Below are 14,906 nucleotides of genomic sequence, written 5' to 3' on the forward strand. Positions count from 1 at the left end.
TTGAGTCTGTGGTGTGTGTGTGTGTGTGTGTGCTTGAGAGAGATACTGTGTTTGTAAGTGTCATAGCAACGTCAACAGTGTGTAAGACAGAATCTGATTAGGGCATATGCTTTACTCAACATGCGCATCAATGGACGGGCCTTTAAACCCAGCCATGTGTACACAAGTTTAATTAAGAAGGGTCAAAAAGCAGAATTGATGTGCAAACACTTTGATCTTTGCCAGAGAATACACACACACACACACACACACACACACACACACACACACACACACACACACACACACACACACACACACACACACACACACACACACACACACACACACACACACACACACACACACACACACACACACACACACACACACACACACACACACACACTTTCCTGTCTTGCTTGTTCCTGCCTCTTGAGCCTCTAAGCTCTATGCCTTTAGATATGGCTTCAAGCACAAACATTTTTATCTCAGATTAAAAAGAAAACTGCTCAAAAAGAAAAGCACTTATCACCAACCCAACTTCAAACCCCTGCTGCAATTAACTCGAGGATGGACATTTTTACGGGCCTCCCTTTGGCCAGCAATGAAATGATTGAAAACTATTAAGAGACAAGAGTCTATTCTGGGATGTTATTGTTGGAGGCTTAAATGTTTTTTTTTCTCTATCGGCTGGAGCCTGAGGTTATACTCCTCCTGACAAACGCTTGCGTAAAAAAGGCTTTGAGAGATGCCTGAAAAAATCCTCCCCCCTCTGCCTCTGTCCTCCCTTACCTCCCTCTCTGCCTCTGTCCTCCCTTACCTCCCTCTCTGCCTCTGTCCTCCCTTACCTCCCTCTCTGCCTCTGTCCTCCCTTACCTCCCTCCTCACGTCTGAAAATCATTCCCGCCTCTTTACCTCTGACACAAACACTTGTTCAGTATCCATTTGCAGGAAAATGGCAATCAACGACGCGTTGTTCTCCGCTCTCTTTCACAAGCAAGTTGCTCAAGGAGAAATGACATCCGTTTACTTGGTGTGTTGTCGTTATTTTTATGGGCGCGAGCAGGAAAGTGTTTGTTATTCCCTCTCATCCTAACAGGGTGATCTCCTCTCATGTTAGGCAAGCCTCCGTTCACGCATACGAACAAGAACTCACTGTCCAACATTAAAAAGGAATAACGTGTTTACTGTATGCACCTTCACAAAACCATTACATCTTGGATGTAGGCTAAATCCATCAGTACAATCTGGGTGGTTTTGGTACTGATTATAAAACTACTTTTCATCTGTGTAATATCTGTATCACGGTCCATTGTAGTGTACAGTAAGATGTTTTATTGAGAGCTTGTTTGTGTGTTTGAGAGAGATAGTGTTTTTAAGTGTCAGAGCAAAGTCAAAAGTGTGTAAAGACAGAATCTGATCATATGCTTTACTCCTCATGCGCATCAAGGCAGGGGTCTTTAAACATAGCCAGAGAATGCATGCCTACTAATCGGCTTCTAATCTACTCATATCTAAAAAAAACTCTACTGTGCTCAGTCCCTGTTGCGGTTTGAATACAGCCTGTGCTCTTTTTACTTATGTCCTCCCGATTAATCCCACTCTGAGTTGGTCATCTTGCAATATACTTATTTATATAAATAGTTATCCACACAATAAACTGTATTTAATTTACATAATTGTATTTCATATTCTGTTCTTGTACATATCATATTCTATTTACTTGTATATAGACTTTCTGCACTACTTTTTGTTTTGTATTTTTGTATTTTATTATGTATGTTGAATTGTTGGAGGAGCTCAGGTCAGAATATTCTCATTGCCATTTCTACACTGTAGCTTTGTGCATATGACAATAAAACCTTTGAACTCTAATAAATGCTAAACAGGCCCCAAAAAACCCCCAAACAAACTTTCAAAACCTCTGCTCTCTCTTGATTATTGCACTGTATCCTCACCTGACTCGGGGCCCATCGCGCAGAGGTTCCCGGTGGGTGCGACCCCGGTTGGGCCCCTGCAGGGTGCCTGTACGACGGTTGGCGGTGGAGTAGTCCGGCTCCAGCTCGTACGGCTCCTCCTCTTCAGGGGGAAGGCTGCGGCGATCGTCCTCCAGGCCGTACGGCTCGGCCTGGAAGCGTTCGGGCTGCGAGCGGTTCAGATCCACGGTGCTGCTGCCCATGGGCACCTGGGGCTGGGCCACGTGGCCGTAGTCATCCTTGCGAATGGGCAGGGTGTAGCTGTTCTCCGGCCGGTAGCTGTTGGGCATGTAGGGGTAGCGAGGCGGCCGGAAGTTGACCCCACGTGAAAGGCTGCCGTAGTTCTCCGTCAGATCGGCGTAGCCATCGTGCAGCCCGTAGTGGCGGACGTACTGGCTCTCGGGCGCCTCGCCGTATGAGTCGTTGTAGGAGTTGTTGTAGGAGCGCGTCAGGGTGGAGGATGCTTGAGGCGTGATGAAGCGGTCACCTCCGTTCTTCATGTAGCGCCGGTCGATGGAGTCGGTGTAGCTGCCCAGCGGGGACGAGCCCTCGGGCAGCGGCAGGCCGTCGGGGCCCAGCGGCACCTGGCGCACTGTTCGAGTGGTCACCGTCTTCACCATCTTAGTCACCTGCAAAGAGGACCAGATACAGCTGTGAGACAGTGTGGCAAGATGGTGTTAAAGCAAACCTCATGCTGTCCATTAAACAGAGATATGTGCCTCTGTGGAGGACATTGTGTTAGTTAGCCACTCGGTGAAAGAGGAAGACAAACAACCTGGATACATTGGAAAAAAGCTATTTTTGCATGCGTTTCATTTTGGACGTTATGCAGAGGAAACCTCATCCATGTATGTTAACTCAATCAAACTTGGGAGTTAGTTTCTCTTTTGTTTCGGGGAACAGGGTGCAAAATAGATGTTAAGTCAATAAGCAAAATTGCAAGTGAAGTTTAAGATTCTATTATGAGATTTGGCCGGTAAGCAATGAAAACAAACTAGCTAATTGCATATTTTACCTGCATTTGGCAGGCGAACGGTGCTAATTTTGTACCTTGTCTGCAAGTTTCACGGACCATTGTACCGTCATAGATGCTTACTGCATGGCACTGAAGTTAGTTAGGAATCATGTTCTGAACACCAATGCATAATTATAATTCCTCTAACAAAAACACTTAGTGGATGTGCTGAGAGAGGAACCTCCATTGTAAGGCCTGTGTAAGCAATTGGTGTTACCTCTAATTATAAAGTGGATTAAGTCAGTACATGTGGTATAACAATAATAAGGCAAATAGTGTCAGCCAAGTCATAACTGAAAATATTGCATACACACTGTCTTGGTAGTGTCCTAGCTTGTTCTGTAACTGAGCTACATCTCCAATAGTCCTTGAATCCTTTTTATATCCAAGGGAACAACGTAGCATCAAACTGTGACTGCCATCCCTGCATGTATCCATATCTCACGCTCACGTCATGCTATAGCTACATAACTCTGTTCCCTCTTCTTCCTCTGAGACGATGACTGGAGAATCACACATAGCTTCCCCATCCTTCCCTGCTCTCTCCACCCGTACAGAAACCAATTTGCTGCCCAGTGAATTCTGCTGTGGCCGATAATTGGCTATTTTGTCGACGGCTATAAATTCATCTTCAAATTAATGAGGTTTATGAAAATTAATCGTCAGGGTTGCAGGTCCGATGCAATTTCATGTCGTGCCTGACGAGGTTGTCGCAGAGAGGTTCACTTGATGAGCGTAGATTGCCATGTCTATTTCTCAGGGAAAGGAAGAAAAAGACTCATTCCACATCTGATGGGTTTAATTTCCAATACCAGCTCTCTTAATTGTAATATGCTTTCTTTGTTTTCCCATCCATGATATCATTTAGATTTTAATCAGTGACAGGCAAAGGCATGTAACGATATCGAGGAACCACAACAACGCATTAACCTTCGCCACAGAGAAGCAAAAGCACAAACAACATGTCGGTTGTTCAACATCCTCATTAACTTGGTAGAAACAAATCGAAATGTCACTGGCCTTCTGAGCTATATAAAAAAGACTATTTCAGGATCGCCAAGCTTCATTTCCATGTTCAGAGTAATTACTAAGCAATGTACGTTTGTTTCTGATGCCACGCCGCCTTGGCTTTGCACAGTTATAAATAAAGAGTTCATTTGCGTGACGCACATTAGCCGAAGCATATGGATGACCTTGGAATAACAAGCTCCCTTTCATCTACTTGATCCACAGTGGTAAGAAAACAAACTGGTCTTCATAGCATGGATCTAAATGCTAACTCTGGGCCTCGAGAGGACTGGAAGTCATATCTAGGATGAAGCAATTACAGGGTATATGCAGGAATCCTGAAGTCACATGTAAAACCTTTTAAGACCTTTTTTAAGACCCTTTCCATACATTTTAAGACCTCATCGCCACTTCGAGTTGTAACCGGTTACATTGGCGACACACTTTACCTCACATTTACTATATACAGTATTGATTGTCCTTCCTCCTTATCTTCCAACCATTTGGACGCAAACTTGCATTTCCCCATAACGATGTTGTTTAAAGGGGACCTATCATGCAAAATGCACTTTTGTACGTCTTTTACACATGAATATGTGTCCCCGGTGTTCCAGGGAACTCACCAAGTGTCAGAAAACACAACCCTCTCTATTTTCCTCCATACCCAAATCTCTAAAAAAGGGGCTGCAATGGATCTGATAAAAACGGATCCAGATTTGAACACTGTCCTGACGTCAGGACGGTGGCGCTACGGCTATTGGGCCAACTCCACCAATCAGGAGGAGACAGCCACGGCCATTGCCGTTCGAAAGCCCTGGAGATGCTGTAGTACATATGCCAGGCCTGTAGATGGTGCTGTTCTCACTGAATCAGCCCTTGCAAAAACAGAGCTAGAAATTGTCAAATTGGGCAAAATGAGGCATGGCTAAAATGCCACTGTTTGGTATTTTGAAAAAAAAAAAGTATAAATATGCCTTATATAGGTATGGTCCTACACTATATTATTCAAATATAGCATGATAGGTCCACTTTAACAACCGGCGTAAACGGACCTTCACGTGCTATCAAGCAGTGAGCGTGCGATGTCCTGTTCAGATGACGTCAAATCCAACAGGATGCCATAAATAAACTACACAGAATCACACTACACACCTACGCAATGATTACATTCAGGCAAACTGTAGAATACAACCTCTTTGGACAATTTATATACTTATTGAAAACATGCTGCAAAATGTAATACCTTGGAAAATGCCGTTTAATACTTTTTAATAGCCTTCATTTTCGCTAAATTGATTTATCAACTTTCAATACTTTTTAAGACCCCGCGGACACCCTGAATTACATGCGCATAATGCATTTAATTTATAAAAAAACATTTGCATTTGATATTCCTTAAATGAAGGATAAAATGTGGGTTTATACTTTAGAAGCAAGTCTTGTTTTTCTATTGAAGCCAAAAAGAAACTTGTCACTGAAACTTTTATGTCTGTGTTGATGTTGTTTATATGAATGCATCTTCTACATGCCTACTCATATTGGATATCATCCACCAGATTCATTACACATATCTATCTTTGGGATGGTTGGTCTGCCCTGACCATCCCTAGACTAAACAATTGGCAGATCCTTATTTATAAAGCTGTTCTTGGTGTTCTTTCACCTCATCTGCAACTGTATATCCATCAGTAAAGAACGGGATCTCATCGGCTTCGCTCTGAGGACTTGTTCTTACTACCAGTCCCAAAAGTCCACCCTGAGCTGGGAAAAGGGCATTTAGTTAAGCTGCTCCACTTGCTTTGAACCAGCTGCAATATAAACTGAAACTGGTCTCTCTTGGTAATTCCAAAGCGCTCCTTTATGACCGAGAAGCAGGCAACTCTGTTTGTCTGTAGATTATTTATTGATGTTTCTGATTGTGACTCTGATATGTTCTCTGTTCTGGTTTTTCATTTGTTGACTGTAACTATGCTGCTGCCTGTTTTTGCCAGGACTTTTAAATCTGAATAAAGCTTGAGTAAAGTACAAATAGAAAACACCCTGAGATATATACAGGAGCTTCACAAGGGCACCAAGGCCTCATAATGTCAGAATGTTTTTTTGTATATCTGGTAATTTTATCAATTCTTATTCTCCTTCATATTTTATTTGATCCACGTTTGAACCAAAAGAAGAGCATGGTTAGATATACAGCTTCCCGGCCTTGACGTGCCCAGATGTCTTGTAGCAACACAGCTTTTTAGGCGATTTGCAAGGGCAGCGAAGGGAGCCTTCACACATTTTTCAAACACTCTTTGATGAAGGCTCAAGTTCACAAGGCGTTAAACTGGGGAAAGCAAGGGAGGCGAGGGACCTGCTTTTAAAAAAGGGATGTATAAAACATGCTGAAGAAGGGGTAAACAAGGCTAAAAGAGAATTGCTCAAATGGTAGAGTGAGAGGATGGGAACATATACTCTAAATGTGTATGCATGGAGAGGCTGTACTGAAAAGTGTTTTGAGACAACCACTGATACACACTTTTTACCAAACTATTAAAAATGGAGGGAAAGGCAGCACTTTGCAGCTCCTAAAGAGGTTTCACAACCTCTGCGGCATGCACTTTATTGAGAGCTCAAATGGACACGGTGGGGAGAAACTGAGGTAGTCATTTAGATTTCTATAAGCAACCTGTGATAGTGTGGCCTGTGATTTATTTCAGCCTCATCTGAAGAGCATCTGCGCAAGTAATTTTCTCCACACTGCTGGAAAGTAGAAGTGGAAAAATGTAGGGCTCTTTAAAACATGATGTTAGAGCAGGGGTGTCCAAACTACGGCCAGGGTGCCAAATGCGGCCCGCAGTGCATTTTGAATCGGCCCTCAGCTAATCCAAAAAGTATAATGCAGTATGGCCCTCAAATGAAACTTGTGCTTGTCTTGTACTTCGTAAATATAGATGAAAACAGATATTATACAGTAGTATTCATCGTGTTAATAAGCCCAATGTTTCAAAATAAAAAAGCTTCTTATCAACTTAGATTTGTTAGAAGTATCAATTTCAAACAAATCTAAGTTGATAAGAAAAAAGCCCAATAACTTATTTGTATAACAAGCGTGAAATCTACCCTTCATATTTCCTCTTATTATAAGTAATCTGAGGCTTCTGTTTTAAGGAATGAGCTGCTGACACAATAAATGAAACCCTCTGGAGAGCTGTGATGTAGGCTGTGGTGTTTCTTAAAGCATATTCAAGTAACAAGTATCATTTACCTACATTTGATGGATTTTGCTAACTTATAACTTAACTTATGAGGCCATAAACCTCTAGTGAGTGGCCCTGCCCTTCGTATATTTTTCTGTATGTGGCCCTCGGTGAAAAACATTTGGACACCCCTGTGTTAGAGGAACAGGGAGGAGGCAGGCGGGTGAGGAGGGGGGAACACAGCAAACATCACGCAGGGTGAGGCGTCCATTACTGGCTCTGTCTCCGTTGGGGTGGGGGTGGAGTTGGAGACCGGGGTGGGGGTCCGGGTGCCAGGTCTGGACTCCACTGACAAGCTGTCAGTCACCAGGACTGGGTGGTAGGTGCGGCGGGTGATGGTTTTGACCACTTTGGTCACCTAGATTTAAAGGAACGGGTGGGGAGAGCTCTCAGTAAACGGCATTAGATTTCATTTTGCACACACGTACTTCCAACCTGTTGCTTTAAAGCACATGGTTTGAGAATAACTTGTACAATACTGGGCTACATACAGTGGTGAAAAGTAACTAAGTACATTTATTCAAGAACTGAACTGTACAAATTTGAGGTAGTATTTTCATTTTATAGTACTTTATACTTCTACCCTACTACATTTGAGGTAGTATTTTCATTTTATAGTACTTTATACTTCTACCCTACTACATGTTGGAAGCCAAGTATGTATTATTTGCTCCACTACATTTATTTTACAGATGTATTTTAACTTTTCGGTATTAAACAATCCAACATTAATTTAAGTATCTAAAACAATGAATGGGTTAACAGAAAAGAAAATGGCAGCAATTTTGTTAAGAAGTTTTATGTTCAAAAATATTTCACAGTTCGAGCTTCTTAAATGTGAAAATTGGCAGATTTTGTTATAAAATATTTTTGGAGTTTTTCCTACAATGACTACTTTTACTCCAAATACTTTAGTACATTTTCCTAATCATACTTCAATACTTTACTTATGTACCATTCTCGATGCAGTACATTTACCTGAAATGTAGTATTCTCCCAGTGTGGTATTAGTACTTTCACTTTTAAAGAATTAAAATATTTTTTCCAGCATTGGCTATATAGCAATCATCTGAGAGAGTTTTCTACCTGCACTCCTGTGGATATTTTAAAGACTGCTTATTGAAGCCGAGAGAGTCTGTTCTCTGAGTAGAAAAAGGTGTCTGTTCTTCGGTCAGTTCCATTCAACAGTAGCACCTCAACAGCTGTACCTTTGAAACAAACCTCTACCTATTCAAAGTCAGCTCCCCGGCGTGCGCGCGGTAGTGAAAGTGCTTTATTTGTTTGTGTGGTCTGCCTCAACTCCCATTAGCTCATATCCAGAGGGAAGGGAGAGCAATGCATCTTTCACTGGTCCAACTGAGCTCTTCCTTCAACATGAGCGGTGTTGCATTCAGAGCGGCTGCCAGCAGGGAGAAAGGGCTGGATGATGGCCAAGGGAAAGCATGGCAGGCTGGGACAGAAGGACGCACGTGGATCTAATTTAGCCCGTACATTCATTCAGGGTCCAGGGCCAATTCACTATGAGTTGAATTGATTGAAAACAACAACAGCCAGCAGTTAATCTGCAATTGAAAGGCTGTTCATAGTTGTTTTCCAATTGCAAATGAAAAAATTCCTACATTAATTGAATTTGTGTGCAGAAACTGAATCTGACCCCCTGCACAAACACACTATTTTTGCTCTCATATTCAACAACTCTGTCTGTTCCTTTCTCAGTACTCCAACTAGTAATGTTGCTGATACTAAATCAGTGTAGAAAAAACTTTTTTTTGCCTGCAAATCAGGAAGATAGGTTCTGTGTTTCATCTTGCAGCAGTGGGATGGGGGATAACCATCAAGGGAAAGGAGTGTGTTAGCATTAGACAGTATGGCAAGACTTTGGTTCAAAAGAACAGATAAGCACATAAATAAAACTGCGAGTTGCTGCGAGATGAGTGGAGAGATAGAAACGGAGAGAGGGTGGAAAACTACACATGAAAGTAAGTCAGAGAGATGGGGACAAAAAAAGTGAGGACGACAAGGAGAGGGTTACTTTGGGTAAACTCTCGGCTCGTTCTGGATCTATTTGCCGTCACATTTATACGCCGGCTGCTAGAAGTTCACCCTGAGCATTAATCTGCTTTTCTCCTCAAAGTGACTTCCAGAGATCCTCCTCCCGGCCCTTTAAAAGGCACGTCCTTCCTCTTTCCTTCCTCAGCAGCAAAGCTCCTTGATTAGTGTGTTGTCTGACTGCCGAGTGCTTTATCCCTAAGAAGGTCTACCGTATGTATGAATGCATAAAATCATGTGTGAGTGTGTGTGGCCAACCCACTTCACAGTAAACAGGCTGGAGGGCAATGGGCCCTCCCTGATGAGGGATTAGTCCAGGCTTTTTAATTACAGTTTCACAGTCCCTAGAGTAAGAGCTCCACACACAGTGCTCTCCGACTCACTGGAAGCATACAGCATACGGGAGTTAACGGTGCAGACGTTTACATCCAAATCAGGAGCAAAATGCTGCTTATCTTTGAGGATTTGTCACAAAACTTGGAAGCAAAAAAGGAAGCCCCATGTGATTCATGTCTTTCAAATGAAAATCTGTCTTGGATTCTGGTGGGAATCCTTCCCCGTGTATAGATAGGGAAGAATTCAGACTTAGAAGTGAAATGCATACTTCCAAAACACGCTGTAAACACCTGAAATTGTTCAAAATCCCAACCTGACACCAAGAAGAAGACATTGTGGTTCCAGCAATTGCAGATAACTGATGCCACTTAAATTACTTTTCAGTACTGGGGTCTTCAAAGTGGTGGAAAATGACTTGGAGGAGCAAATGTTCGAGAAAATTGGTAGTTAATATAGTTCAAAAATAAAGACCAAGCTATCACGAGGCTACAGCTGGCAAAAACATCATTCTGAGACTTATTTATAGTGGGTCCTTTAAGTGGATTTAATTGAAAGATTACAGTTACCTACTAAAAACCTTTTTCATTTGTGATCATTCTGTATGGGGACATTTAGTTATTAGTTCTGAGAAGTGGTATTTTTTTACCTAGTTGAATGTCAATGAGGGATGTTGTAAGACAGAACTCAGAAGAGAGAAATAAAAAAAGAGAGAAATAGAGGGCCATGCAAAAGAAATATTAAAAACAGAATAGAGAATGGCTCTCGTCTCAAAGGTAAAAGCAACAAGCGGTGTATTGTAGAGAGTAGACTGGAGCATTATTTGGCTGGGGGTGAAGCAGACTGTGGTGCACACTGCTGCACATTAAAATGGTGGCGTTGGTGGGAAAAAGCTATACTGGTATGAAAGTCTACTCACCTTCACGTTAGAGGAGACATCCTTATAGAAAAACAACAAAACACAGTAGAGGACGAAATCAACAAAAGAGCTTTTAAGAAGCAAAGAAACACCAGAGGTAGCGGGCTCATAAAAACACAATAATCAAATCAATGAAGCCGTGAGAGGGAGATGAGACCTCCTTGGGCTGAAGGATTATGGGCTTCGGAGTTCTTGAGGAAGTCTGGGAGAGGAGGTACGGTACCGTGTTGTTTGGAAGCGCTAATCCATAACCATAATTTGAAGCAATATTGAAATGGATCAAAGGGGATTTGGAGGCTTTTGCAGCTACGAGCTCAATGGGATCTGTTTGCCACAACAATGCCACCGCTCCGAGGAGTCCTGCTCAGGTGTGATAGTGGGAAGCAGACGCAAAATCAGCAGGAGGTTATATTAGATGGATCACTTTTATAGCTAAGTTTTTTATTCTAATGCTAAGTAGCGCTACAATAACAGCTAACAGCATCTAACAACACTCAAAGTGATTGACATTGTATCTAAGATGATTCAGATACCATGTCTCCCAAACATTGTATTGCTGAACGATGACTCCTCTCTCAACTTATTAAACCATCAGAAAAGGATGCTTTTCCCTGGTTTAAACCGCAGCCAAAAATATGTTTGTAATATGATGGAAACCCCACATAATATATTTATCAAGCGATGGATATCTTCCTTCCATGACGTATTAATTTCAGCGCTGTCAATCGCTTCTGTTAACAAGCTAAAGGAGAAACACTAGAGGTTATTGCTGATCTGGTTATATCATTCATGTAAATATAATTGTACATATATGCACACCTTGATGTACTGGTAGATGATTAGGAGAGGACTCAATGTCAATTCAGTTTAAAAAGATGACATTTTTCTTATTTTTTCTCTTGCTTTTTGTATTATCGTTTAAATTCTGCAACTAAATAACAATAGAAAGTTGGTCACAAAAAGCAAACTTGGTCAATAAATACCTTTTTCAGAATCAGAATCTGAATCAGAAACAGGTTTATTACCAGGTAGGTTTACACGTATGAGGAATTTGACTTGATGTCATGATGCATACATAAAAAATAACATTGAAAAATATTAAAAATAATATAAAATATAGCAGTATTTATATAGAAATAGAATGGAATAAAATGTGGCTGTAATACAAACCAAGAAAACAGATATGGTGTACATTGTGTGTGTTCATTTTGTATTACAGCTGATTTTTATTCCATATTTAATTCCTCTATTTCATTCCATTGCAATGTAAATATTTGACTATATTTTTTTAATTATTTAAAATATTTTTCTAGTTCTCTACCTGTGTCTTTAATTCTTGTTTTTAATGCACCACGACAACAAGTCAAATTCCTCGTACGTGTAAACCTACCTGGTAATAAACCTGTTTCTGATTCTGATCATATAGTCTATGACGTGGCTTCCATCTTACCTTTGTTTCTGTGCGCCGTGTAGTGCCGTCATCGGAGGTGACCACGGAGACGTGGGAGGTGGGGGTGCCGGGGTCCTCCTCGATGGTGACCGTCTCCTCCACCACCTCCTGGGGCTCCTGCATCATCGCCAGGGATGTGGCGTTGCTGGGGCTCTGCTCCTGAACACATCGGGGAGCAAAGAGATGGAGTTGAGCATTCAGGAGGTATGAATCGATTGAGTTGTTAAAGGTCACCTATTATGCAAAATCTACTTTCTCATGTCTCTTCTACATCAACACGTGTCCCCTCTTCTTCATGTCTCTTCTACATCAACATGTGTCCCCTCTTCTTCATGTCTCTTCTACATCAACATGTGTCCCCTCTTCTTCATGTCTCTTCTACATCAACATGTGTCCCCTCTGTGTAAAGAGACTCTGAAAGTTTCAGGAACAAAGATTCTCTCTCTTTTTGTCCTGATCCATTTCTATAAAAACCTGTCTGAAAATGAGCTGATCAGATTTTGGCCACTTTATGATGTCATAACGATGTTTGGGCTTGTGTAACCATTAGCCAATCACCAACCAAGGTAACCCCCCCCCCCCCCCCACCTTATCACCTGAATCTCCTCCTAGAGCACCATTGTGTTCTTTTTAACCAAATATCTCTCAGAGGGGCGTGGGGAGGGGCTCCTTATTTTCATCTAAAGTAACAGACAGAGCACTTTTGAATCAGGGCTGAAACAGAGGGGATTATGGGATGCTGCAATGATCTGTTTGGTGTTTGGAGCCAAACACTTCGGAGACATGTAATCTCCCATTAGATATACGACACGTGGAACTTTAATTGAGACACTGCAGCAACAAATTATATTAGTATCCAGCAGAGGAAAAGAGAGCATAAATAAGACCTGCAAATGAAGGGTATTATATATAACACCCACAATTTGTGAAAGGACACTTGAGCATCAACGAGAAGCATGTAAAGTGTGAAACACAGCGCATGAATATTAATGTGTAGAAAATACCAGCACTCGAATAAACTGAGACAAGGAGATGAATGAAAAGTGTTTATGATACAAGTATAATGATTTGAAACAATACAAGCGATTTGGAAAACGATGAATCACTACTATCACATTATTTATGGATTACTTTTCCAAATATATTCACTCCATCTTAGTTTGTAACGTCCTATATTGTAAAAAGAAGATGGAAGATCACCCTTTATTATTCCCTATAATTCAGTTTTTCAAATAAACTTCTGAACACATGCATAGACACTTTTTATGGAGAGGTGCCAGAGCGAAGAGGGTGCCATGTTTTCTGGTGACATGGAGAGGTTGGGGGTTCAGTACTTTGCTCAAGGGCAGTTCAGCAGTGTCCAGGAAGGTAAACTGTCACCTCTCCATTTGGCACGTCTGTATCTCTTTGGTCCGATCTGGATTCGAACCAGCAACCCTACAGATTGAGCTACTGCAAGGGCTGCTCAATTAATCGTATTTTAATCGCAATTACGATTTTGGCTTGCAACGATTATGAAAACAACATAATCGAAATAAAACGATTATTTTTTTATTTATTTTTTTTTATTGGTTTTTCATTTGAATTATACTTAAAGGTAGGGTATGTAAGTTTGAGAAACCGGCTCGAGATACACTTTTTGTTATATTCCATGGAATGCTCTTAACATCCCGATAGCAATGAATATCTGAAGTGCTTTGACAAAAAATCCATAAAAAAATGTCATCTGTGGAAGCCGTAATACTGTAAAAAGCACGACCAATCATTTTAGCCGGGCCGGCTAAAATAACTGGATGGCCTACCTGCCTGTCAGCCTTCCATCTGTGCACAAACTTATCTCGTGCCCTCATTGGTCATGTGCGCGTTCGTGTGTGTTGGAGGAGGGGCTCTGTAAGGAAGTGGCAGATTTTTTCCGGCTGTGTATTTTCAAATTCTAGCGCACTCGAGCCGGTTTCTCAAACTTACCTACCCTACCTTTAAAGTTCAGGCTAATCAACTGTTAAAAACATACTGTTCAAACATTTTTTTTCAATAAATGGATGTTTTCAAAGTAAGTAAATCGTGATATCAATTATTGACCCAAATAATCGAGATTATGATTTTTGCCATAATCGAGCAGCCCTAGCTACTGCCACCCCAAATACTGCCCATCTGCCCTGACATTGTACCACAATGCTGTGTCCCGGCTTTGAACCAGGGTTGCTGCAACCACAACGCAGAGTACTAACCACTATATGATGAGGGTGATCTACGATGAGCAGACTTATTTGTAAAATAGCGGTATTCCTAATCCAGGCATTGTAGGAGCTAATAAGACGACCATCATAACTTATAATAACATTTTACATTTTCAGTGCTACTGTTTTTACACTACATAAATACAATATCTGCACATGGCAAATACGGTATTCATTCTGCTATGATTAAGCTCTTAATGTTATGGAAAGCTTTCTGGTTTTGGCAGATACAGTATGGTACGAACCCGTCCAACACCCTGGTTTGCACACCCTTACCTCACTTATCAACAAGAGTAAGTTCCAGAGAAAAAAGCTTTAAAAAGCCCTGGCAGTAAAACCTCTGTAAGGACATTGCGTATCAAGGTTCAAGGTTCTTTATTTGTCATACGAACATAGCTACAGAGTAGTTATGTCGATTAAAATCTTAGGTCACAGTCTTCTCCAACAGTGCAACACAATAATACAGAAAAACAGAAAAATATAGTGCAAGTAAATATTAAAAAGTAAATACAAAAAGAAAAATAGCTTAAAAAAAGTGAAATAGTGAAATAGTGAAATAAGAGTCTATATGCAAGCTATTGGAATGATATATTAGATAAATAGATAAATAATTACTAAGTAGCAGATGAATGTTATGGATGTTATTACAACAGTTCAGGTGTTTAACAGTCTTATTGCCTGTGGGATGAAACTGTCTC

The 14,906-nt window shown here is 41.2% G+C and overlaps 1 protein-coding gene across 6 annotated transcripts in view; it reads right to left on the reverse strand.

Annotated features, from left to right (window-relative positions):
- arvcfb (ARVCF delta catenin family member b) overlaps positions 1–14,906 on the reverse strand; it is a 140,653-nt gene that overhangs the window by 92,080 nt on the left and 33,667 nt on the right. For 5 of the 6 annotated variants that reach the window (XM_034148521.1, XM_034148519.1, XM_034148523.1 and 2 more), the window contains exons 2-4: positions 11,972–12,130; positions 10,522–10,542; positions 1,941–2,587 (exon numbers count right to left, since the gene is read on the reverse strand). In XM_034148521.1, the coding sequence (XP_034004412.1) occupies positions 1,941–2,587; positions 10,522–10,542; positions 11,972–12,130 (827 nt within the window). The remainder of the gene's footprint in view (positions 1–1,940; positions 2,588–10,521; positions 10,543–11,971; positions 12,131–14,906) is intronic. The other variant, XM_034148524.1, reaches the window with a different exon arrangement.

This window comes from Trematomus bernacchii, unplaced genomic scaffold, assembly GCF_902827165.1.
Source record: "Trematomus bernacchii unplaced genomic scaffold, fTreBer1.1, whole genome shotgun sequence".
Classification (NCBI taxonomy): domain Eukaryota; kingdom Metazoa; phylum Chordata; class Actinopteri; order Perciformes; family Nototheniidae; genus Trematomus; species Trematomus bernacchii.